This window comes from Protopterus annectens, chromosome 16.part0 (assembly GCF_019279795.1).
Source record: "Protopterus annectens isolate FY-2018-M chromosome 16.part0, PAN1.0, whole genome shotgun sequence".
Lineage (NCBI taxonomy): Eukaryota > Metazoa > Chordata > Ceratodontiformes > Protopteridae > Protopterus > Protopterus annectens.
This window is the reverse complement of record NC_056750.1, coordinates 45,557,755-45,585,576: the sequence shown is the minus strand read 5'-3', so window position 1 is coordinate 45,585,576 and position 27,822 is coordinate 45,557,755. Positions and strand designations below refer to the sequence as shown.

The window sequence follows — 27,822 nt, the reverse complement described above, 5'->3', positions numbered from 1 at the left end:
CTCAACCCAAGACTGGATCAGACAGTCAAGAGGAAAAGGGAAATAATTGCATCACACCATCAGTCTCACATAAACCCATTAAAGCAGCACTGGAAAAAAACACACATAAATACATGAAAACATATTCGGAGGCTGTAAACAAAAATCTGCAAAACCAACAGAGACCACCAAAGCAAACATCCAAGCAACCTCCACCTCCCAACACAAACCATGAAACACATACTTCACAACACCAGTGTGCCATGCAATCACAGCCCTTAAGGAAAAATAACATACCCAACATACTAGTAATAGGTGACTCTATAGTCAGGCACACTGATGTCCCACTCACTAGGCTGAATAAGGAGCAGGTTACTGTTAGCTGCCTGTTGGGCGCCAGGATCCGCCACATACACAAGCACTCAGGTCACTACAGAACAAGTACAAATATGACTCTGTCATTGTCCATGTTGGTGTGAATGACCTGAGCCATACCTCTCTGGACTACATGAAAAGAGACATGGAAGAGCTCTATGATCATGTAGCCCAGGCCGGTATGACCCTGACCCAGAGTAGCATCCTGCCCTCACCAAGAATGATACCACGGTATAAAGAAAAAATTCTCAATTTCAACAACTGGCTAAGTTTCTGGTGTCATTCAAAGGGGATCCAGTGTCTGTCCACCTGGGATGACATGCTCGACAAGCCACGTTGCTTTGCTAGAGACGGCTTGCACCTGTCACCCTTAGGCTTTCGAATACTGGCCATGGCTCTTGCCACCCCCATAGTGCCCTTTTTAGGCAAGGCTCAAAAGACAAACCTACCGCTGTTAATAGCACAAGTAACAAAAAACTGAGGGTAGTGCTACTAAATGCCAGAAGTCTGAACCTCAAAATGCATGCACTCGAGGCACTCCTCAGTATGGAGAAAATCGATATATGTGTAGTAACAGAAACCTGGTTTAAGGCTGCAGAGAGCACCCCAGCACTACCAGGCTACAACTCATACCATACATTTCAGCCACAAAACCCAAACTGAAATGCAAAAGGCGGGGGCGTATCCATATTCATCAAGGATACCCACACCTCTAGGTTAGTGGCAAAGCACGATGCTTCAGAGATCATCCACGTGCAACTAACAATGGGCAAAACTGCAATTCAAATTGTAGCTTGCTACAGATCACCCACCATATCCCAGGACCCCCATTCTGCATTCCTGGAAACACTGGGAAACATAAAGGTCCTACCAAACACCCTAATATTGGGTGATTTCAATTATCCAAACATTAACTGGGAGAACTACTCAAGTACTAACTCCCTTGCCCAACATTTCCTAGAATTTATAAACTCAAAACGCCCTGGTTCAACTGGTCAACACTCCCACCAGAGGTGACAACATATTGGACCTGGTCATCACCAACATGGGTGACCGGTGTTCCACACCGGAGTTTAACCCCTCACTGGTTAGATCTGACCATAAACAAATCACTTTGGATATCCACATTCCGCCCCAACCCCCTGACAAGAAAACCAACGTGAAAAACTTTTCAAAAGCAAACTTCACGTTACTTAAGGCCGAGGTGGAAAGTTTCAAAGCCCCCATGCTGAAGGATAACACTGTCCAAGCTGCAAAATTATTTACTAATGCATTCTACAGACACCTACAAGAATGCATGGATCATGCCATCCCAAGCAAAACTAAGACTCACTCCTTCAAGAAAAGGAAACCAGTCTGGTGGACTCCTGCCAAAAACAAGCTATACAATAGAAGGAGGAAACTAGTACAGAAAAGAGTAAAATCCCAAGAAGGGAAGACATCCCTGATCAGCATCAGCATGAAACTACGATCCTTCATAAAATCATCCAAGGCGAGCTTTGAAAGAAAAATTGCCAAGGACTCCAAAGCTAACCACAAGGCATTCTTTAGCTATGTCAAGAATCTAAGTGGCAATGCTCAGATCAGCTCGGAGTTAATGCAGAATGGCACAAAATACACTGAACCGACTGATATCGCCAACATCCTGGCAGACAGGTTCAGCGCAAACTTCACCCCCCTCTCACCCCCAAGAGGGCCCATAACCATATCAGAAGAATGTAGAGTCCCTGAAATCACAGACACTCAGGTTAAAACAGCCATCTCCAAAGCCAAAAACACAGCATCAATGGGACCGGACGGTGTCCCAGGCTGCGTCCTACATGAGATCAAAGATGAACTAACCCCTCACCTAAACACACTGTTCAGACTTAGCCTCTCCACAGGCTATGTACCCATAGAGTGGTTATTCTGCTCCATAAAGGTGGAGCCACAACAGACCCCGGGAAATATCGCCTTATAAGCCTGACTAGCTTGGTCTGCAAGGCTATGGAGCACATCATCATGAAACTCATTAACAGAGACATTGGTAACCTCCAAACACTGCACCCTACCCAGTTTGGCTTTGTTAAGGGCAGATCATGCCTCCTAAGCCTGGTGGACTTCTTTTAGACAGTTACCAAAGCTATAGATGAGGGAAAGGTCGCAAAGGCCTTCGACACCATTCCCCATTCTGGTATTATAGACAAGCTCACCAGCCTGAACATAAACCCCTACTTCACAAGATGGGTTGCCAACTGGCTCACGGACAGAACCCACATGGTGAGAGTTGCAGGAGCTAGGTCCGACTCTAAATCGGTTACAAGTGGAGTTCCCCAGGGCTCAGTCCTAGGACCCCTCCTGTTCGGCATATACTTCTCAGAGGTACAGGCAAGCACAGGAGGACTACGGCTGACCAAGTTCGCAGACAACTGCAAACTAGGGGCTATAATTGACTCTCCGGCTGACGCAGACATCCTCCAAAAGGGTCTCACTGAGACGGATACCTGGTGTCAAAATCATGGCCTCAAGCTAAATGCCAAAAAGTGCATAGTCATTCCCTTTGGAAAAAACAAAGTATCCACAAACTACCACATAGGTGGTAGTCCCCTAAATACGGAAGACGTAATAAGGGATCTGGGGACCCAAGTAGATAGTAATCTCACCTTTGATAATCACATTGCCAAAGTGGTTAGAAAATCCTTCTACGTGGCCCACCTAATCACAAAAGGGTTCGCATCAAGATCAAAAGAGGTCATTGTGCCCCTCTACTCATCACTCATCAGACCCATCATAGAGTACAACGCCCCATTTGGGATGTACCTTACAAGACACCTGCAACAGCTGGAAAGACCACAGAAGTACCTCAGCAAGAGGATCGCTGGCCTCAAACAGATGTCCTATGCAGCTAAACTGAAGAAATTACAGCTGTACTCGGTTGCATACTGCCTACTCAGAGGTAATCTCTGCCTGACATATAAGGCTATGTCCAACCCAGAATTGATGGACATGCTCCACCTAAAGAAAACCTTATCCCCGTGAGCCACATGCTCTAGGGATCTAAACCTCACCACAACAATAAATAGGACATGCTGGAGGGATAGATTCCTGTCCCAGAGACTTCCCATGCTTTGGAACAAGATCCCAATCTACATCAGGCAGAGCTCCTCGCTAACACTCTTCAAGAGAAACCTTGACGAGTGGATGGGAAACAGAAAGTTTACTTCGGGGATCACTTCAGTGGCTCTGCTGGACAGAGGCACAGGGAACTAATCCAAGGGGACGGTGAAAGCCAACACATTCTGGCTAGGCTTATAAATGCCTTCGGGCAGATAGCCTAGTACCTACCTACCTATGAAGCTATGAAACATCAGAAGGTCTGTCTTGAAAGTTTCAGGTAGGAAATAATTCCACCAAAGAAAACACACGTAACAAGTGTCATTACAGTAAGTGATACTACTATTGCAACCAATGCAAAATAAAATCAGAATACTAAAAAAAACTGTAATAATTTAAACTGTGCTTTTACATTCATTTCTTTCCCTGTGTAACAGTAATCCCAGACAGAGAAATGGCTGCATCAGTATTTTGTGGAACTCAGACTAGGCAAATACATTAGGATATATTGTATCTCAAGCAAAAAAAAATATGTGAAACTAAAAATTACCTAAAATGGAATCAGACTACAGAAACAGAACCTGACACATGATGAAATAACTATAACTAATACCTGATGGTTTCCTGGAGGTCCGCCTTCTTCTCCACCAAAACTGTGCTAAAAATAAAATTAAAGAGAATTTTAAACAAAGGTCAACATAACAAGGTTTAAAATAACCAGTAGAAAAGAAAGCATTTTGACATACTCATTATTACACATTGTCTGGAGTTATACAATTTATTTTAGTAATTTCAGTACAAATGACACTGCCGATTTGCACTGCTTAGCTCTTCAGACACTTAACACACTCTGATTGCATAACACCTTGTTCTCTGTTCACTTTTACGGTGCAAGTGTTCATAGCATCTTACACAAAAAAGTGTTAGTGGTCATTTCTAAACAATGGTCTTGCAGAAGTTTACAGCTAGTGAAAAGGAGATGAATGCAGAGAAGAATAAAAAACACAAGTATTCAAGGTTAGTAAAGAAAACAGAATATTTTTATTTATTTTATTTATTTTTACATTTGTTTACCAAGAAAGCTTGACTGGATTGAGACCCATTTTCAGTGAAGGCCCGGGGGGAAAGTTACACATAGTAACATTACATGAAAAAACATAGACATGATGATTTTTATGCAATGAAAGATACTTGACATAGGTGTAATATTTTAAAGTAATAATGCCAAAAAAAAAAAAAAGATAGATAAAGTTTGCACAGTTTGTATGATCTTACAATAATACCGTAAGTCAAAATATAATGAAAGATAAGCCATAGGGTACACATTATAACCATGGTTTACAGTTAGTAAAGAGTGTAAGTATATGTTTACAGTTAGGAATACAAAGAAAGAGTTAGTGTAATCAAGTTATTTTATGGTCGCTTTCTGTTCAGTAGAAGTAAGGAAGAAAGTAAAAGGGGAACTGAGGGAGAGAGAGGTCAGGATGAGAACCATTGAGGGAGGGCAGATTTTTGATGAGACAGTTATTGCTTTCTAGTTAGACCTGGCAAAGGGATAGATAGGAGAAGAGAAAGGAGTGTGGAAATAAGGATTATATGTTAGTTTTGTGATTAGGGGAGAGATAGTAGTAGTTGTTCTTACTTAACCTGGACTGTTACATGAGCAAAGCCATGTGTCTGTTAAGTAGCTTTTAAGAAATTGTTTTTTTAATTGAGTGGGGTTAAAATGGTTTTAATAGAAGAAAGAAGTGTGTTCTAGGTTTTAGCTATATGATGAAACCTAGTTAACACTGAAAAATGTGTTAGCCAGTTGTGCAAAGCCATTTGGTATATCTATGATAAAGCAAGCATTCCTCACCTAAACAAGATTAGCTTCAAAGAAATAGGTACTGGTAATGAACATGCCAATTTAGTAACTGATGTGAATGGGAGTAAAATTGTTTCAGAAGCCTGAGGTGTTAAAGTCACACAAAAGATGCAACAGCCTGCATCACAAATAATAAATAAATGGACAAGATTCTTTTAAGGACAGTCTATTACTGAATATTAGAGATTAAACAGATTGCAGCAAGCTTATACAGAAACTTTCAGGCATCAAACTTAAAAATAAAAGAATTACATACATTGTTATGTAACAACAAAGTTTACAAGGCTCAGAAATATGTCGACTATTTTTGCTACATGGAAGAACAAATGAAAGCAAAAAGAAAACAATATATACTTTAACTCTTAAAAAATGCACTAATTCAACAAAAAACATTGAGTAAAGGCAGTAGATGATGTTTAGGTTGTGGGTAATACAGGCTAATGAAAACTGACTTTGGTCATTCAAGATTCTCCTTTAAGACCAAACCACACCAGCCATGGATAAATCCTGCAATGCACACATCTAGAATGGCTTTTTGTTATTATTATTTTTTTTTACAATTAAAGTGAAGGTAGTGCGTCAGGGCTGGTAACCCGGTACGTAAAAATCCACTACCAATCATTAGCGGACCGGAGTTCCGCTGTGGCGACCCCTAACCCGGAAAAGCTGAAGGACACAAACAAACAAACAAATTAAAGAAAAGACTGCTCTCTATATAATTAGTTGAAGAAGCTTTCTAAGTGCAGGTCATCCCCAGACCAGGTTTGAATTATTATATTTTCTCTCGATTGCACATTTTAGATCACCATACCACATGATGCATTTGGGGGAATGGGGCTGTGCCATGTCTGAGGATATAATTACATTATTATTATTATTATTACTGTTTTTAAGTTCATGTAGTGAAGTCTTTGGATAATCGTCTTTCTTCAGAAATGGGGAAATGTTATGTTAATGACTGCACCATCCACAATATGTCAATTTGTATTTAAGTTTGCTTATTGTTTGGTTTTGCTTATCCCTGTAAGGGAGCTGTTAGTGTCAGCTTGGGAATCATTTTCATAAGGTATACATGAACTTTATAGTAGTTAGATAACTGTGGCACCCCATCCCCGTTTAATATAACTGTTGTATTTGTTGTCTGCTGTGTTTTATATAAAAATTAAATCATATTAAGTTTAGAAAACTACATAAAAGGCTGGGAAAATTAAAATTCTACAAGCTATTCAAGAATCAGCTTAAAAGGAGTTGGTTAGTTTTTCATGGATGGCTTGATCACACCCAGTTTGGGTGAGTTTATTTTGTTCGATCTGATTTGTGTGAATGTTACACACTAAATGAGAATGTTATCTGTGTAAATGTTATATTAAAAGAGAGTCTGATATGTGTGAATGTTACATTGCATGAAATCTAATTTGGTCAAATGTGAATCCTGTACTACAAGTTAGGAAGTGTGTTTCTGAGTTAGTATTTGTGTGCGCTTGTGAATGAATGAGTACTTTTTCAACAATGTATGAGCAGTTATAACGATGCATGATGACATACAATTTGAATTATTTCAAAGATGATTCAGCATAGGAATACAGAACTTCTTCAATAATTTTCCATGAGGAAAGAGAAAAAGAGCTAACATTGTTCTCCGTTTCATTAAGACTGAAAGGGTACCTAATTCTAATACATTAAGCTAAGTGGAATTTTATTTAAAGGAGAATTTTATATATTTGTTTGTTTGTTTGTTTTTGTTGACCAGGAAAGTCCAAATGGGCAAGATGTCATTTTCAGTGGATGCCCGGGGAGAAAAGCTCCATGCAAGTTTAAATACAGTTATACATTATTTTTTAACCTACACTTCAAAGTATAACAAGACATAAAGCCATATGCATTTCATAAGTATATTAGGTATGTATGCATATAGAAAGGAGTGGTCTATAATGAAATGTTTAGGGACAGCAAAAAAGTTATTAATTAGAAGGTGTTCATGGAAAACTGGATGAGGGAAAGCAGAGATGTGGAAAAAAGAGGGATAGAAATAAGAAGTAGATTAGTGATAGAAATGTTTGCAGTATAAGGCATAAGGTTATGCTTATAGAGAAGTGCAGGAGTATGGGAGAAGGTGTTCTGTGTGAGCATAAAAATAGTGAGAGGGAAGAGAAGGGGGAGTAACACAGATAAGGGAAAGGGGACATGTGGGGAGTTAACACAGATAAGGAAGGGGGAGATGCGATGGAGTAACATAGATAAGGGGAGGGGTAGATGTGGCTGAGTATCATAGATAAGGGAATGGGCGATGTAGGGAAGTAACATAAATAAGGGACGGGGAGATGCGGTGGAGTAACATTGAAGGGGAGATGTGGGGGAGTAACATAGCAAAAGGAAAGAGGAGACGTGGGGGAGTAACAGAAAAGAGAAGGGGAAGATGAGGAGGAGTAACACAGATTTGGGGAGTAATATAGATAAGGGAAAAGGGAGATGTGGGGGAGTAACATAGATAAGGGAAGGCGGAGATGTGGGGGAGGAACATAGAAAAGGGAAGGGGAAGATGAGGAAGAGTAACATAGATAAGGGAAGGGAAGATTTGGGGAGTAACATAAATAAGGGAAACGGGAGATGTGGGAAGTAACATAGATAAGGGAGTGCAGAGATGTGGAGGAGTAAAATAGATAAGGGAGGGTAGAGTTGTGGGGGAGTAACTTAGATAAGGGAAGGAGGGTGTGGAGGAGTAACATAGATAAAACTAGGTGGAGATGTGGGGGAGTGGCTTAGATAAGGGAAGTGGGAGATGTGGGGGAGTAACATAGATATAAAGCAATTTTTGTGCGCCATGTATTTTAGTGGACAGATTACTGATGGGACTTAGACAGGTGTGTAGCAAGAACACAGCCAGGTGTACTTTAGGTGCTATTAAAGTTGTGTTTTGAAAATGTGTAGTTTGTTCGTTTGATTGGGTTAGGGATAGAGTTTCAGAGTTCTGAGAAGTAACTGGAGAGCCCCCAACATTATTGTATGTTTTGGTTACAAAGAAGATGAACTTGTAAGAAAGTCTAAGGTCTGTGCTACTAGAGTAGAATTTGAGTATTTGGGATTGCGGGTTATTTTTCTGGCATGTAGGTAGGGTTATAAGCAGTAACTGGTTGAGAAATTTTTAAATATCAGGGTAATTCTAGCCAGTCCAGTTCTCCCAGCACAATGTAGTGGAGGAATCTCTGTGGGGTGTTTGCAGAAAATGTATCTATTTTATTTTGCCATGTTTTGAGTTTAAGTTTGTCAGTTTTATTTAAGTTAGCAAGAATTAGTGAGGCATACAGTAATACTCAGAACAAATATATTCTAGCTATTGCTTGTTTGGTACAGTTGGTAAGCTATGGCTTAATCCTACAGAGAGATCCAAGTTTCATATGTTTTTTTTTTTAACATATTGTGATAAATGTAGGTTGAACTTAAGATTTTCATCAGCTAGAATACCTAGTAGATTTGTTTGAGAGACTGTCAATTTTGGTGTTGTTACGTGAGTAGATTTGGAAGGATGATTTTAGTTCGGCATATTTTTAGGTATTAAAAGCATTAGTTTAGTTGTGCTATGATTAAGTAGTTGGTAGGAGTTTGTGAACCAGATTTTGACTGCAGTGAATAAGAATTAAGTCAATGCCTTTAGTTTTGGAAGGATTTGTGCAGAGCAGATGAGTGTGGAATCATTTGCTTATTGCACAATAGAGGCCAGGTCAGTTGCTGTATGTAATTTATTTGTATTGATATTGAATAAGAGTGGTCCCAAAACTGATCCCTGTGTGATGACTACTGTGACTGGTAATAACAGGGAAATGTCTTGTAGCCATCCGACTGCCTGTTGCCAGCCAATTAGATAACAATGACATCATGACAGGGAAGAATGACTGAGTCTAAGGAAGGATAATTCAGAGAGCAGTTTTGAATGGGAGATGGTATCAAATGGCTTTAGGTGGGTTTATGAAGAGAAGAGACTAACTTACCTTCTTTTCTATTTTGGAAGATGGCACTGGTGAAGCTAAGGAGGGTGGTCATAGTGCTGTGATTGGGATGAAAAATGTGTTATGTACTACTTAACAGGTTTCTTTTGGTAAGACGATTAATGTGCTGTGAGTGAATGCATTTTTCTAGTATTTTGAATGGGAGGATAAGATTGCTATGGGTCTGTAATTTGAGAATGATTCCCTGCTATAAAACCTGCATTAATGCGGTTTTGCTCGCCGGGCAGCGCCGGTTAGCTAGGGTATAACTATTCCCGGCACCACAAAGTTTACTCTTCAATTTTTCCCTTGGAACTAGACAAACTTTTAACTTAAGCACTCAAACCATTCACATCTCAGCCCGGCACTTACTCAAAACCCATAGGAAGCACTAATAAACCTTACCACTAGACCCCCCCTCTATACTGTAGAAAAGGACAAAGCTCTCTATTCGACCTTACCAGCCAATCAGTACATCAGCTCACTGTACCTATCCAGGCATGTCCAAAGGTCAGTTTCAGGTGTACTCTCCAGTCCAACTGGTGAATCTGGGCATTTTGAGGCAATGTTACAACTGCCTCATGTACACAGACAACCCTCTCCTCCTACCACCAAACACTAATACATGCGAGAGATGCAATTATGCAGCGAAACTGGAGGCTAAGCTCTCTCAACCCAAGACTGGACCAGACAGTCAAGAGGAGAAGGGAATTAACTGCATCACACCACCAGTCTCACATAGACCTATGAAACCAGCACCGGCAAAAAACACACATAAATACACGAAAACATACTCGGAGGCATTAAAAAATAAAAATCTGCAAAAGCAACAGAGACCTCCAAAGCAGACATCCAAGCAACCTCCACCCCCAACACAAACCATGAAACATATACTTCACAAAACCAGTGTGCCACACGATCACAGCCCTTAAGGCAAAATAACATACTCAACACACTAGTAATAGGTGACTCTATAGTCGGGCACACTGATGTTCCACTCACTAGGCTGAACAAGGAGAAGGTTAATGTTAGCTGCCTGTCGGGTGCCAGGATCCGCCACATAACACAAGCACTCAGGTCACTCCACAGCAAGTACAAATACGACTCTGTCATTGTCCATGTTGGTGTGAATGACCTGAGCCATACCTCCCTGAACTACATGAAAAGAGACATGGAAGATCTCTGTGATCACGTAGCCCAGGCCAGTATGACCCTGACCCTGAGTAGCATTCTGCTCTCACCAAGAATGATACCACAGTATAAAGAAAAAATTATCAATTTCAACAATTGGCTAAGCTTCTGGTGTCATTCAAAGGGGAAACAGTGTCTGTCAGCCTGGGATGACATGCTCGACAAACCATGCTGCTTTTCTAGAGATGGCTTGCACCTTTCACCCTTAGGCTTTTGAATACTGGTCAAGGCTCTTGCCACCCCATAGTGCCTTTTTTAGGCAAGGCTCAAAAGACAAACCCACCGCTGTAAATAGCACAAGTAACAAAAAACTGAGGGTAATGCTACTCAATGCCAGAAGTCTAAACCTCAAAATACACGCACTCGAGGCACTCCTCAGTATGAAAAAAATCGATATATGTGCAGTAACAGAAACCTGGTTTAAGGCTCCAGAGAGCACCCCAGCACTACCAGGCTACAACTCATACCATACATTTCGGCCACAAAACCTGGACCGAAATACAAAAGGAGGGGGCGTATCCATATTCATCGAGGATACCCACACCTCCAGGTTAGTGGCACAGCACGATGCTTCAGGGATCAACAACGTGCAATTAACAATGGTCAGAACTGCAATTCAAATTGTAGCTTGCTACAGATTGCCTATCATGTTCCAGGACCCCCATTCTGCATTTCTGAAAACATTGGGAAACATAAAAGTCCTACCAAACACCCTGATATTGGGTGATTTCAATTAACCAAATGTTAATTGGGAGAACTACTCAAGTAATAACTCCCTTGCCAAACATTTCCTAGAATTTATAAACTCAAACGTCCTGGATCAACTGGTCAACACCCTCACCAGAGGTGACAACATATTGGACCTGGTCATCACCAACATGTGCGACCAGTGTTCCACACCGGAGGTCAACCCCTCGCTGGTTAGATCTGACCATAAAGTAATCACTCTGGATATCCGCATTCTGCCCCCACCCTCAGTCAAAGAAACCACCATGAAAAACTTTTCAAAAGCAAACTTCATGTTACTTAACACTGAGGTGGAAAGTTTCAAATTTCCCATGCTAAAGGATAACGCTGCCCAAGCTGCAAAATCCTTTACTAATGCACTCTACAGGCACCTACAAGAATGCATGGATTATGCTATACCAAGCAAAACCAAGATTCACTCCTTCAAGAAAAGGAAACCAGTGTGGTGGACCCCTGCCATAAACAAGCTATATAATAGAAGGAGGAAACTAGTACAGAAAAGAGTAAAATCCCAAGAAGGTAAGACATCCCTGATCAGTATCAGCAAGAAACTATGATCCCTCATAAAATTATCCAAGGCTAGCTTCGAAAGAAAAATTGCCAAGGACTCCAAAGGTAATCACAAGGCATTCTTTAGCTATGTCAAGAATCTATGTGGCAATTCTCAGATCTACTCGAAGTTAGTGCAGAATGGCATAAAATACACTGAACCAACCGATATCGCCAACATCCTGGCAGACAGGTTACAAATAACGTTCCCCAGGGATCAGTCCTAGGACCCCTCCTGTTTGGCATATACTTCTCAGAGGTACAGGCAAGCACAGGAGGACTACGGCTGACCAAGTTCGCAGACAACTTCAAACTAGGGGCTATAACTGACTCTCTGGCTGACACAGACATCCTCCAAAAGGGTCTCACTCACTGAGACAGATACCTGGTGTCAAAACCATGGCCTCAAGCGAAATGCCAAAAGGTGCATAGTCACCCCCCTTTGGAAAAAACAAAGTACCCACAAACTACCACATAGGTGGTAATCCCCTAAATACGGAAGACGTAATAAGGGATCTGGGGACCCAAGTAGATAGTAATCTCTCCTTTGATAATCACATTGCCAAAGTGGTTAGAAAATCCTTCTATGTGGCCCACCTAATCACAAAAGGGTTTGCATCAAGATCAAAAGAGGTCATTGTGCCCCTCTATGCCTCACTCATCAGACCCATCATAGAGTACAACGCCCCATTTGGGATGTACCTTACAAGACACCTGCAACAGCTGGAAAGACCACAGAAGTATCTCACCAAGAGGATCACTGGCCTCAAACAGATGCCCTATGCAGCTTGACTGAAGAAACTCCAGCTGTACTCGGTTACATACCGCCTACTCAGAGGTGATCTCTGCCTGACATACAAGGCCATGTCCAACCCAGAATTGATGGATATGCTCCACCTAATGAAAACCATATCCCTTCGAGCCACATGCTCTAGGGATCTAAACCTCACCACAACATTAAATAGGACATGCTGGAGGGATAGATTCCTGTCCCAGAGACTTCCCATGCTCTGGAACAAGATTCCAATCTATATCAGGCAGAGCTCCTCACTAACACTCTTCAAGACAAACCTTGATGAGTGGATGGGAAACAGAAAGTTTACCCCAGGGATCACTTCAGTGGCTCTGCCGGACAGAGGCACAGGGAACTAATCTAAGGGGGCGGCGAAAGCCAACACATTCTGGCTAGGCTTATAGATGCCTTTGGGCAGATAGCCTAGTACCTACCTATGAACCTATGAGAATTTGGTTGAGTTTTCACCTTTTTGTAAGGGAATAATGTAGGACATTATATAGGATATTGTTTTCTATGATTAATAAGTACAGACATAGGATAGGGAAGAGCACTGGCTGCTAGTTTTAGGTATTTAACTAGTAATTCATCTGTTACTAAGGTTGTTACATTTAATTTGGAGAGCAATTTTCTTATTGTGGACAGTTTTAATAGACAGATGGGTCTATATTAGATGATCAAAGTTTTACTACTTCGAATCAGTAAACATCGATCACTACTGATCGAAGTAGTAAAACATCGAATCATCATTAAAAGTATTTTTAAAGCATAAAAAATAAAACAAAAGGGTGTAGGGGAAGCCCCATTCACCCGCTACCTAAATATACCAACTCCGAGATCACACTTTATGGAGTACGGTGTGGAAAGGGAACTCTTCCCTTTCCTACTCTGTAGCGTGATCTCGGAGTTGATATATTTAAGTAGCAGGGGGTGTGGGGGGTGCAGGGGGGCTTGCCCCCCTCCTTTAGCACATCAGGGTAAGTTTTTCTTGTTTAATTTTTTTTATTTTCAAAGTTACTGAACTTTGATCATATGGTGGCAACCATATGGCATTCAATGTTCCGTAACTTTGAGATTATAATATAGACCTTAGAGAGATTATAACCATTGTTACATGGAATGTCTGAGGTAAAGAGGGGAGTTTGGGTCTTAAGTTTGATGAGTGATAGAACAGAGTTAGTGGAATAGTTGAGTTGAATTGTGTCACTATACTGTCATTAGTGTTAGAGGTCATAGGGGCTAGACTAGTAAACTGACCAGGCTGCGGGAAGCTTTTTTATGGAGGGCCAGGATAATTTGGGGTTATTTTGGTGTTTTTGTTGTATGTTGGAGTAGTACAACAGCTTATCATTTTTTGATTTGCTTTTTTGGAAAGGTTTCTAAGTTGTCTAAAGTTTTCTAATTGTGGTAATATTTTGAGTAAAGCTAATCTGTATCATAGCCTAAAATAATGTGGCCAGTGAGAAAGATATGCAACACAGCAAAAGAAAAGCATGGATGTTCTTCGTGTTTCACTGTTGCAGTCATCACACTTGTGTTATCCTGCCAGGGGTAGCCCTCAGTCGGCCCCAATACCAGAGGCTTAGTATTTCTACATCAGTTGCTGTCGCTTCAAGACTGACATCAGGTCGCCAGAGGTATAAAACAGGCAGCCGACGCCATTATATCAGTCTTTCTTGCCGAGGAGCCCGAAGCAGAAGCAGTTCACATGAGTGCTGGTCGGCCGCTACCCGAGTTTTCGTTTCCGAAACTGAATCATCTTGAAGTCTTTGAAAGCTAAGTACCCCATTGGGGATCTTTTTTTTCTTGCTCTAACAGATTTTAGAAAAAGTTAACAATTGTCTTGCCTGTGGAAAGCAAATACCACATCGAAATTTCCATTCTTACTGCGTCACCTGTTTAGGCCCAGACCACGATGTCCCTCACTGTCAGTTTTGTGCTTTGTTCAACACCCAAACTATCCATTGTTGGGCCCTTATTGTAGCTAAATACTTTCATTCTCGATCTCTGTATTCCAAAATGGCTTTGGTAAGCCATCCGACTACCAATCTTCTGAAAAAACATAAGGATAAAGACAGAGAAAGACCGCACAAGTCCAAAACTGCCAATGACGCTTCCATTAAGCTAGTCACCAGTTCGCTGGTACTCAGGCGCTTTTGCAGCCCCTGATGCCCACTTCGATGGATTCGCAGGTCGCTACCGAGACCCATTCGGAGTCCAGTATGCCGCGAGGCTCTTCTTTGACTATGGAACCTGCAGATGTCTCTACCTTGGATGGGTCTGGAGCCACTGTGCAGGCACTGGCTTCTAAAGAAGTTCTTCGCACTACCGATATTTGACACAAACCAACAACTTCTTTCACGTCTTCAGTTCTTTCTAAAACTACTGAGTTTCTAAGGCCGAGAGTATGAGCTATGCCTAAAAAACTGACAACCCAAACTCAAACGCCTGCTTCCTTGCCACAATCTTAGATGCTTAAAATGGCAGAAGACATGATCATGCTGATTAGGGGAAGCCAGCCTTCCCCTGCTAAAAGAAAAAGAGACTTGTCCCCAGCAGCTTTATCTGACCAAGAGTCCGATGACTCTGTGGTTACTGAATATGAAGACATGCCCTTATCTGCCTATGAGAATTCAGATGCAGAGGAAGCCATTCGTTCTGCCTCCACTCCAGAGGACTTTTCTTTTGGTGAAACCCTACATACTTTGAGTGACCATTTCCAGTGGGAACGTCAGGATTACCCTCAGTCCAAAAAGAGACCCAGGGAATTTTTAGATTTACCACAGCACAGACCCTTAGCTATCCCTCCTGCACTGGATGTTGTGGATGATGTCTTTATGGAATCCAGTCTAACTCCTGATACTTTACCCGCTGCTCCAAGGAAACCTGACAGGTACTACAGAGTCCCTGACTCTCATAAATTTCTCTTAAAAAATCCTACTGCTGACCCAGAGGTCATCTCCCAAGGACCTAAAGGAATCAAAGTAACTATAGCTAAGAATCCCACCCCCTCAGACAGAGCTTCAGACAGATGGTGTAAAAAAGTACACACCTCTGCAACTCTTGCCATTAGAGCATTGAATTGTCAGTTCCACAGGCTGAAATACCAGCAACATACTATGGAACTTATTAAGCAAAAAGTATCTACCTTTTCTGACTGAGCAGAAAATAAAGAATTACAGGAGCTTATGCATTCTGCAAGCTAAGTCAGCATGCATACCCTGCAATGTGGGTTTGACACCCTAGAAGCATCTTGCAGGGCAGCAGTCACAGGTTCTGTACTTAGAAGGCATGCCTGGCTTAAGGAGCAGACCTTGCCAGACCATGTCAAATCAAAATTATAGGATGCTCCTCTGAACAAGGACAATCTGTTTGGCACCAAAGCAGAAAAAGTTTTTAAAAAGATGGACGAAAAGGCTAAGTCTATGCAGACAGTCAAAGATTTTTTTGCAAGTGCAGCCTCCAAGATTCAGTAGGCATTGCCCCTGAAAACATTGGTCCTTTCCAGCTCCCTCTAGGCCATCTCAACCTAGACCCAGGGAAACAGACCCCCCAGATTACAGTCTCAGGTTATACAGAGATCTAAGCAATGGAGTACCTCCACTTCTAAAGCAGGGAGTGCTAAGCCACCCCCTTACAGAAAGAATTCACAATGACTTCTCAACCCCACTCCTCACCTCTGCCCAATTGCTCATGCCCCTAGGAGGAAAACTTGCCCACCATACAAAAAACTGGACCTCCATCACCAATGATCGATGGGTCCTCAACATAGTATCCCAGGGGTACAAATTTTATTTCCACACACTGCCGACCCCAAAAGGGTTCCCAGACCTTCCTCCAAATCAGTGGGCAGAGGCAGAAAACCAAGTTCAGTCCCTGCTCGCCATATGGGCAATTCAGCCTGATCCTGCAGAACAGATACGCCAAGGTTTTTATTCCAGACTTTTCCTGGTACCCAGAAAAGAGGGCATTTGGTGCCCAATCTTAGCTCTAGCCATTCTAAACACCTTCCTGGTGGTACCAAAATTCAAAATGCTCACCCTACAGCAGCTTCTTCCTATGCTGTCCAAAGGTGCCTGGCTAGCCACCTTAGACCTACAGGAGGCCTATTTGCACATCCCAATCAGGGACTCCTGTAGGAAATATCTACGTTCCAGGGCAGGATCTACGCATTATCAGTTCTCTGTACTTCCCTTTAGCTTATCCACTGCTCCCAGAGTTTTCACAAAATGTCTGTCTCCAGCCATTGCCTACTGCAGACAGAGAAATATTCAAATGTATCCCTACTTGGATGATTGCCTGATTCAGGCAGACAGTCAGGAAAAGCTGTTGCACCACATGACATTTGTAAAGGAACTTCTAACTTCCCTGGGTACACTATCAACAAAAAGAAATCCAAACTAGTCCCCAGTCAAAAAAATTGTATTCCTGAGAGCAAGCTTTTACACAGCAACCCATATAGCATTCCTTACTCCAGAAAAACAAGCCTATCTGACAGGCTACTTTGCTCAACTGGCCACCAGAACCCAGCTATCCGCAAGGAAAATCCTGCAGGCTCTAGGGTTCATGGCCTCCTGCATTCTGCTAATTCCATATGCCAGACTGCATATGAGGAAACTTCAGTAGTACTTAAAAAGTCTTTGGTGCCAACATTCTCAAGACCTGGAAACTATCTTACCTATCATACCTTGTCTAAGGACAGAGTTTCTTTGGTGGGCAGCAGCATGCAACCACAACAAGGGACTTCCCTTTACTCAACCCCACACTGCCCAGACCCTAACCACAGACACATCAGACTATGCCTGGTGTGCACATCTGGATGGCAGGTGTATTCAGGGCCACTGGAGCCCAAATCAAATTAATCTGCACATCAACCAGAAAGAGATGCTAGCTGTTCAGCATGCTCTGACAGCTTTTAGACCCCTACTCTCACTGGGGGCTCTACTGATTAAAATCTACAACACCACAGTGATGTGGTACATCAACAAGCAGGGGGAACCCACTCTTAACCACTCCGCAGGCTAGCCATGACCATGTGAAACATGGCCACAGCCATGCATATTCACCTGCAAGCTCAATTCCTGCCAGGAAACCAAAACACTCTGGCAGGCAACTTAAGCAGAAATCTCCTAGACCCACACAAGTGGCAATTAAACCACAACACCTTCAGCCTTGTGACCTAGAAATGGGGTACCCCGAAGGTGGACCTATTTGCCTTCCCCTACAACCACCAGCTAAGCAAATTCTGCACCAGGGAACCTCACAGCAAGGCCTGGAAAGTGGATGCCCTACCCTTCCAGTGGATAAACCTCCCAATCTATGCATTTCACCCTCTGCTTCTTCTTACAAGAGTATTACTCAAGATAAGGAAGGAAAGACCAAGGGCAATCCTGATTGTCCCAGACTGGCCAAACCAACACTGGTACCCACTACTGCGCAGTTTGTCATTAGTGCCCCCATGGCACCTACCCCAGATCCCAAATCTCCTGACTCAGCAGGAGCGACAGTTCTTGCATCCGCAATTGCAGACTCTGAACCTTGCAGCCTGGCTTATTCCTTGAATTCTCCTCCAGTAGCCAGCCTAAGCAAGCAGGTACTGGATGTCATACGTGAAGCCAGATGACCTAGTACACGGAAATCCTATGCTGACAAGTGGAAAAGATATTGTGCCTGAAGTCACACTAAAGGAGCGGATACAGCACAGCCCTTCTTACCTCTCATCCTGGATTACCTAGCAGACCTACTCCACAGAGGCCTGTCCTTCTCTTCCATTAAGATCCATGCCTCTGCCATCTCGGCTCATTACAGCACTGAGCCACCTCTCTTCTCCCACCCTCTCATCAAGCAGTTCCTGAGAGGGGCTAACAACTTAAGGCCACCAAGAAGAGCCCACACCTTGCTTGGGACCTTAACTTTGTGTTGGAAAAGCTCACGCTACCCCCCTTTGAGCCTGCAGCATCAGCAGAGTTAAAATTCCTCTCTTGGAAAACAACCTTGCTTCTGGCCATCACTTCAGCTAGAAGAATGTCTGAGCTACAAGCATTTATGGCTGTGGAACCCTTCATTATTTTTCATGCTGACAGGGTCTCCCTCAGGAATACCCAACTTTCATGCCTAAAGTGGTGTCCAGTGTGGCTCTCAACCAATCTATCCATTTGCCCACCTTTTTCCCAATCCTCAAAATAGGGGGGAAAGAATCCTGCACTCTTTAGATGTGCACAGACAGCTCAGATTCTACCTTGATAGGACTAAGCCCTTTAGGAAATCTGACCAGTTACTACTCAGCTTTGCACCAGGGGCAGAGAGCAAGGCCATATTAAAACAAACCATCTCCAAATGGATAGCACACTGTATTCATTTCTGTTTCAAACACCATGGCAAACTACTCCCTCAGGGAGTCAGAACGCATTCCAATAGTGCAACTTCAACCTCTACAGCCTTTCTCAGAGGAGTCCCTACCAGGAACATTCTGGAAGCTGCTACTTGGAGTTCTGTTCATACCTTCACCAAGCATTACCACCTGCCTATGTTTTACAAATCCAGGGTGGGCTTTGCCACAGCAGTCCTGCAGGGCATAATAGCCAGCCCCAACTCTTCTTGACTGCTTCTACCCATTCTTCAGCTTTGGGAATCAACCCAAGTGTGATGACTGCAACAGTGAAACACAAAGAACATAGTACAGTTGTGTATACTTACCATAAATGTAGCTGTTCAAGTGTATTCACTGATGCAGTCCTGGTTTCCCATCCTCCAGCCCCCTTGTCTCTCTCTCTCTCTCTCTCTCTATCTCTATCTCTCTTCCTCACTCCTTACAGGGCTATTGGTATTTACTTTTTACTGGTGGTGTTTTCCCACCATAATTTAGCTCCCTATTTGGGGGCTCTTGACATTTGAGGCAAGAAAAACTGATGTAATGGCATTGGCTGCCTGTTTTTATACCTCTGACGACCTGACATCAGTCTTGAAGTGACAGCAACCGACACAGAAATACTAAGCCTCTGGTATTCGGGTCGACTGAGGGCTACCCCTGGCAGGATAACCCGAGTGTGATGACTGCAACAGTGAATACACTCGAACATCTACATTTATGGTAAGTGTACACAACTGTACCTTCTTCTGTAGAGTTCAAAAAGACAGGAACATGTAACATTGGTAGTTACTAAGCATGTAGACCAGGAGACCAATAATGAGACTAGCTCAAATTCCCAATTGCCCTAAAGCATTATCTGCTTAACTGACTTGATAACGGTCACATGGTAGAGGGAACCAAACCCTGTAGCCTGCTAACAGCAGACAGCCTTAATCTCTACAAACTGCCAGACTAACAACATGGTTAGATATATTTTACCTTTGTGAAATATAATGATCTCTTCTGTTGTTTTGGTTTGTTGGATGTGGTAGTTAGCACTTGCTGTTTTAGCCTTGCCTTGTATTTTACTGCATTATACGACATCTTGTAAAATGTGTTAACTGTGGCACTTTTCTACCCAGGCTTACACTGAAAAGGAGCCTGTCAGTGCCCAGTCAGACTTTCTCAGTAAACAAATACTAATAAATAAATAAATACATTTTATATACTCATTTGTTAAATTAAATGAGTAAACTGATCTTTGTGAACCTTTTCACCTGAAAAGAAAAAGGACTGTCTCCTAGACAACACTTCATAGTGGGCAGTTAAAATTTAGCAGCATATCTGGGGGGGAATCATACAGATAGGAGGAGGAAATGCAAATGGTATCCAAACTGCAACCGAGGATCAGGCTCAACCCCCTAGTCAGAACTGTGAAGCCATGACACTACCCATTATATCACTGTATAATCATGGGTAACAGCAACCTCAAGGTGAAATGGCATCTTATGCTTAGAAAGGGATATATTGTGTCTCTTGTCTGATCACACACTATCCACTTTGAATTTTCTTTATATGGTTTCAGGATATGAAATATACAAAGTCAGTGACTGCTGGTACAAACAGTAAACAAGCAGACTTGTTTGGCCTAGCGTTTTCTATTTGATAACTTGACTACAACCACAAAGATTTTAAATGCACAACATTATTTCTACAAAAATCTAATTGCCTGTATCTAGATGGTTGCACCTAATGTACGTATTTAGTGTGGAGCTTTTCTTCCCTGGCCTCAGATGAAATAGGGCCTTACGCCCAGTCAGATTATCCCACTAAACAAATGCTAATAAACAATAAATAGTAAAATAGAGTTTCTGTTAAAACTGAGAGGAACACAGCCGTGATTCTTCAGTACAATCAGTGTGCAAGTTTGAGCAGGCGAGTATATACGAAATCTAGGTTTGCACTAACACAGAATATTACCCTCATCCCAAGGTGCAGCAATCCTAGGGTCAGTATGTGTGAGTAGCAGAAATATCATGAGTACAGACACCCCCAAGTGTCCTTGCAGATTTGTGCTAGTAGTTCTTGGGTCACTTACATGCTCAGTTTACATAACACCTTGATGTTCTTACATTCACCGCTACAGTATTCATTACAAATGTGATTCCCTGCCATGAAGCCCACCTTCTGCCAAGTTTATCAAAGTTTACCATTGCTTAAAGGTATGCTGAACATCACCTACACACTCCTTGCATAGCGTAGGGCATAAAGGTGATGTTCAGGCGTACCATCCTCAGAAATTCTTTGCTGCCAGTCTGAACATTGTTTTTAACCATCGGTCTGTTACCTCCATCCGTTTTTGCCATTTTTCTGTTTGTTGGCATTTTGGTGATTATTCCTGTTTGCTGAAGTCCTCACTGTTGCAGATAAGTACCCAGTTGTTTTTTTTTTTCTGATTGTTTTGTGCTGTTTGAGGGCTTAATGTCATCTTGGAAGGGTAAATGCCAGTCTGGGAGACTGATTCCCCAATAAAAACTGCCACAATAAGTGCCTTTTTTGCTTGTGTGCTGCTCATGACCATACATCCTGTTCCATTTGTCAGACATTTGTCCCCAAAACTCTCTGTAGGCTTTCTTCCCTTTCTTTGTATCTTGAGAACCAGTGTCTTAAGCTTCTTGCTGCAGATACTATGGATGGAATTTCCTGCCCCGAGGGTCAACTGTTAAGGAAGAAGAAGGTGCATAAGGTAAGGCAGGAATCTTTCTCTGTCTAGCCTCTGTTGGGGAGTTTCTCCAAAGGTTATTACAAACCTGGAAACTCACCTGGTTGTATTGTCAGATTCCTCTACCACGTCTAGGTGGGAGGTTGGTGAGGATCTGGCGGGCAGCATGTCTGACGAGGCTTTGCAGGCAACTTTTATAGCACTGGGATCTCAAGCAATGTTGGGACACCAGCTTACAGAAATTTTCTCTGAGCAGCATGTGTGAACAATCTTTTATGTGAATGCCAGTGACATAAAAAGCTGCATGGAAATACAATGCCTGGCTAAAAGAGCATCAGCCAAGATAAGATAGTGCTTATGAATAATTCCTCTCTTTATCAAGGAATAATTATTAATATAAGCAAATATTTATGTTGAAAATAATTCCTCTAATAATCAAATGTCAGACAACAGATGCAAGTTAGCTATAAGACTTCATAGTGTTTTTTTTTTTTTTAGAATTATTAGCTCAGTTACTTGTTAGGAAAACATAGAATGGAAAGGTCACAGCAGCCTGAAACAAGGGTCACACACTGACACAGGGAAAAAATAGAATGGAAAGGTCAGAGCAGCCTGAAACAAGGGTCACACACTGACATGCACTGGTGTATTGTAACACCAGGAATGTCTCTTCTATTAGAAGTTGTATAAAACATGTATTAATCAGTACTTCTCTATTTCTATCAAACATTCCTAAACTATATGTGTAAAGAATGCAAATAATGTAAAATACATGATTTGTAAAATGTACATATATGCCAGAATCAGGAAATGTATATTATTCTACTTCATACATTATAGAATGAATGACAGGGGCAGATGTGCTTTGCATATGCATGCTGCAAAGCTGCAGAGTTTATATGAAGTTTTATTAAGCTTTTGTACTGTACTACTTTGTAAGTTGCAAACTTTCATTAATTCTGAATTATTCAACAGTAGTAATAATAATAAATACTCCTTAGAAATGTTATGATAAGACAAATAAGCAGGAAAAGCATATGATGACAAAGCAAGAAATTATTACTCTGTACTTGTTACCAAAAAAGGAAACCTTATTGTATAGCAATTCTACAAAAATAGTCTGCTTTTAAAATAACTTGCAATAGTTGCAAAACCAACTTAGGACACATTGCATGACCAACTTAGGACACAATGTATATCTAAAGAGGCAGGATGACATTTGTCAAGAGCTGTATAAAAGTTCTGTACTCACTGATGTATGATGTCAGTCAGTTAATCAGCCAAACTAGCTAGTCAAGGAATAATAAAAACTGTACTGACCCTGGGATGCCTTGCTTTGCTGATCATTTATTATTCTTGTTCTTCTAACTGCCTGTATTTTTTCCTCATAGGTGCAGTGCTTGTAAGATACATTTACAGCAACCATTCCAGGCGTTCAGAGGGAACCATGGTTGATTGTTTCCAAGGGGTCTAGAGGGGTTCCACAGTTTCTTTTTAGGGAAGAAGTTTCTACTATGTTTATGGACTGCCATCCAGAGTCAGGGCTTTCTTACATTTCTAGGATGGCCATTACTTTAAAAAAGAAACAGAAAACTAATCATGTTTCTTCTTCTCCTAGGGATCTACAAAGTGAGTGGCAAGCCTTTACGCAGGGGTTATTTAATGCTTTACTGCCGTTGAGGCCTCCTCAAGGCGTTTTGGTTCCTGCTCCTCCTTCGTTCTCTTCTTCCCCTAAAAGGCCTAGAGAATTGAATTCTTCTGAGGCGGATTCTGATGATGAATCCCTTGCTTATTCTACCCGGATTTCTTCTCCTTTAGACTACGGGTCTGAGGAAATTTCCTTTGGGGATACAATCTCTAGGATGATGGAATTTTTTAAGTGGGATTGTGCCCAGGTTTTGTATATCCATAAGAGGTACTATGAGTTACTGCAGATGGAATCTCCTAAACTTGCAGCCATTCCTCCTGTCTTGGCTGCTTTATTTGATGTTTTTTTTCCAATGCCTCTAAAGCACCGGATTCTCTATCCCCTGCTCCCAAGAAGTCTGATAGGATTTATAGGGTGTCTGAGAATTGTTCCTTTTTGTTTAAATGTCCTGTTAATGACCACTCTGTGGTGGCTGCAGCCTCTAATAAGCCATCTCAATTGCTTCCTTCATCCAAGTTACTGCCTTCTGGCAAGGACAGTAGAACCATTGATAGGCTAGCTAAGAAGGTTTATACTTCGGCTACACTAGCTTTCAGAGCTATTAATTATCAGACCCATATCTCTAGGTATGTCTTGGCTCTTCTTTCTCAGGCTTGTCAGCTTCTTTCTGATCTTCCAGACTCTGAGAGTAAATCTTCTGCTCTTTTCTTGCTAGGGACTTCCTCTCAAGTAGTTCATTATTCTGTCAAATGTAGTTATGATGCAGCAGATGCCCCTTCTGGGGCTGCTGCTTTTGGCTCAGTTCTGAGGAGGTATTCCTTGCTTTAGCTTCAACCTTTATTCAATGATATTAAGGCTAAATTGATGGATGCTCCTCTAGATAATAAACTTTTGTTTGGGGAAGCAGCTGCTGGTTTATTTAAGTCTCTTCAGGACAAGGGAAAGGCCATACAGGAGCTTAAACATGTCTTTTTTTTCTCTAGTGCCTAAATTTCAGTGAAACTACCCTTCTAAGCTAGCCTTTGTTCATACACAATCTCACCCTCCTTCTAAAGGTAAAAAGGGTGGTAAACAGAGTCCTCCTGCTAAGGCCACTCAGACTGCAGGGATTCTAAAGCCTTCCTTTCCTGACAAACCAGGTGCTATCTGAATATCCACCTGTTCCCAGCCACATTCCTCTTTCTCTTTGCCTTTCTCTTCCTGTTTGGCTCCAAATCACTCAGGATTCTTGGGTTCTGTCAGTCATTTGGCAGGGGTACTTCGTGGTCTGGATTTCCCACCCTCCTTTTATGGGCATTCCTCGGTTTCCTCAAGAACAACTTCTTTTTTTCCCAGATGTTCTTCGAGACCTCTTTTCTCAAGGTACTATTCAAGAGATCCCTGTGTCCCAAAGGGGAAAAAGATTTTATTCAAGAATGTTTCTAGTGATCAGAAAAGAAGATACTTGGAGACCTATTCTAGACCTCTCTCATCTAAACACCTTTCTGAAGGTGCTTTCCTTTTGGATGTTGTCCCCAAGATCTTACCATCTTTGCCAGCTGGCACTTCTAGCATGGGATCTGGCGATCAAGTATCGAGTGACTCTTCAGGCAGTTTATATTCCTTCAGATTAGAACATTGTGGCAGACAATCTGAGCAGGTTCTGCATTCAATCCCATGAATGGATGCTTCACAGGGATGTGTTTTTAGACATTATTCACCAGTGGGATACTCCTCAAGTAGATCTCTTTGCCTCCCGCCCGAACAGACAGCTTCCTCTATTTTTGTGCCAGAGTCCCAGGTCCTCTGGTATGGAAGGTGGATGCCCTCTCATTTTCTTGGAAGGGGATGTTTCCTTATGCATTCCCTCCCTTCCGCTCATTCTAAGAGTCCTGTTCAAGATTCAACAGGATGCTCCCAAAATCTTGTTGGTGACTCCCTTTTGGCTGCAACAGCACTGGTTCCCTCTACTTCTGCATCTAGCCAAGGGCAATCATCACAAGCTACCTCACAGGGTGGATCTCCTCACACAAGACAAGGGGTCTCTCATCCATCTTCAAGTCCATGCTTCAACTGACACTGTGGATGATAAGGTTTTGATCCCTCATAAACACCTTTTTTCGGAAGATGTGCTGCAGGTCCTGCAGGAGGCCAGGAAACCTACTACTAAGAAATCCTACTCGTCTAAATGGAAACGGTTTTCTATTTGGTGTCTTTCTTGTGGCCTGGACCCACTTTCTGTGGATGTTCCTTTGGTTCTCTTATTTGTGTGAGTTGTTTAATGCTGGTGTGGCCTATTCTTCTATTAAGGCCCACTTATCAGCTCTTTCTGCTTGTCTGCCTTTAACTCCCACGTTAGCTTCTAGATTTGAGGCTAAGCAATTTCTTAAAGGCGTCCTTAATATTAGACCTCACAGGAAGTCTGTTCCTCCTCCCTGGGATCTTTATTTCATTCTGGAAAAATTGACTCAGGTTCCTTTTGAGCCTGCAGTTTCAAATCCCTTGTAACATTGTTCTTGGAAGACAGTTCTTTTGTTAGCTCTTACTTCTGCCAGATGGGTGTCTGAGTTGCAAGCCCTTATGGCTTGTCCACCTTTTTTGATATTTCATGAGGACAGGGTGTCCTTGCATACTAATCCTGTGGACGCGTGTGTTTCAGTGTGTTTGTGAGCGTGAATGTATGCTAGTTTGTGTGAGGGAGTGTGGGTGTTGAGGGAGAGTGTAAGTAGTAATATGATTATGTATATTTATGTACATTTTTTATTGTTTTGAATATCACGTATTTTAACAACAAGATCATAGTGGCATTTTCTTTTTGTATGCAAACATACACACAGATATAATGTCAACAACATTTTTTTTTATACAAATAATTGTTTATTTTTGCAAGTGTGATAAGAAATGAATTTACATCATAGTGCACTAATAATTCTTTAAATATAAAAATGTAAGAACTTTAAATTATATATATATATATATTTTTTTAAAAAAAGTGTAAGATCAACATGACATCATATCCTGTAAAGTATAAAAACGGGAACATGGGAGAGTTCCCGTTTTTCTGAGGAAGTCCATGGTATGAATAAAGTGGAAGAAAGCGCTAAAATTTAATTCCTTCATTGTCGTTTTTTTTGGTATTCAAAAGGGAGAGCCGTTTAAGTGTGTTCGTGTTCTTTGGTTTTCTGGCTAGTCCGGATTTGTATCCTGTTCTGCAATTCGAAAACGGTTTGGCGTTTTGTTTACCAGATGGCGACAGAAGTTCTCTCCCAAGATGATTTATTGGAAGTTTCCATTTACCCGACGCCAGGAATAGACGGAGCTGTGCGAGCTGAAGAGCGGAAGCAGTCTAAGGCGTCGGAAGAAGTGTTATTAAGGAAGATTACCGAAATAGTCAAAAATGTTCTAATGAGTGAATCTACTGAGAGCGGGATGATAACAGCTGATAAAACTCCCGACGACAAAGCTCCTGATGGTCAAAGCAAACAAGGTACTGAAAACATTGTATCATGTGTTTCAAATCATACAAATACAAGAACTGACTTAAAAAATAATAATGTTATGGATATGGTCAAGGAAGCTGGTGGCAGTGTTACGGGGAAATTTACAGGAGACCTTTGGGGGTTTGTATGTTCGGAAACGGAGAATCCGTTTAAGAATGTGCAACTGATGCCTACGTTCAATGGAACAAATACAGTGAATGTAGACAGAATGCAAGAATGTAAAAAGGCCGTCTTTGATCTGGAACGGCTAGTGATTAGATTAACCACTTTGCGTTTGGAAGTCTCTTATTTAAACGAGTGCATCGTAAGAAAGATAGTACCCCAGGGTCTCAGGACAGCAAAATTTCCAAATTGTGTTGTACCAGGCGACGATTTAAGCAAAACATTAATAAACTTGTATAATGAGGCTGGGATATCCATGATGAGGGTGCTAGTCAATCATTATGAGAAAGAACTGGCAACAATTACTGAAGATATAAAAATGTTAGATGAGAAAGTGAAACAATACACTTGTTTCTCTCAGTTTTTACCTTTATACAACAGTATAGAGGTTAAGTCTAATAGACATAAAGCTACAATAATAATTAGAAAGCAAAACAAAATGAGAAGGGATATATATGCTTATACGAACAATGAAGCATATATTAGTACCATCAATGATCACAAAGTTTCTCAAGGTTATCATACTACAAATAGAGAAGAAAACGATCAGAGATTCTCTTCCGATAATGGTGGTGAATTAACAAATGAGAGGGTTGACAACGACGCAAGAAACTGTGACAACATAACTCCTACGGCTCATAGCAGTAGTAGCAACAAACAAGTAGCGGAAACAAATAAGAACAAATTCAGTGATGGAAACATCAGCAGTGGAAACACACCTAGTACCAGTTTTGCTGATGTTCTAGTATCCAACAGCAATGCCCCTTTTCAAATGAACCAGGGCAACATGAAAAAGACTACCAGGTGGTTCAATTCGACCCAATACAAGGGCAAACAGAAGGGCAAGAACAGGAAGAAGTGGTGAAGGGACATATAGAGACTGTT

General features: G+C 41.7%; 1 protein-coding gene across 2 annotated transcripts in view; it reads right to left on the bottom strand.

The window, feature by feature from the left end:
- The window catches only part of LOC122790425 (mediator of RNA polymerase II transcription subunit 12-like), a 224,127-nt gene that overhangs the window by 35,967 nt on the left and 160,338 nt on the right, over window positions 1–27,822 (bottom strand). For both annotated transcript variants that reach the window (XM_044057948.1, XM_044057949.1), the window contains exon 6: window positions 4,061–4,105. In XM_044057948.1, the coding sequence (XP_043913883.1) occupies window positions 4,061–4,105 (45 nt within the window). The remainder of the gene's footprint in view (window positions 1–4,060; window positions 4,106–27,822) is intronic.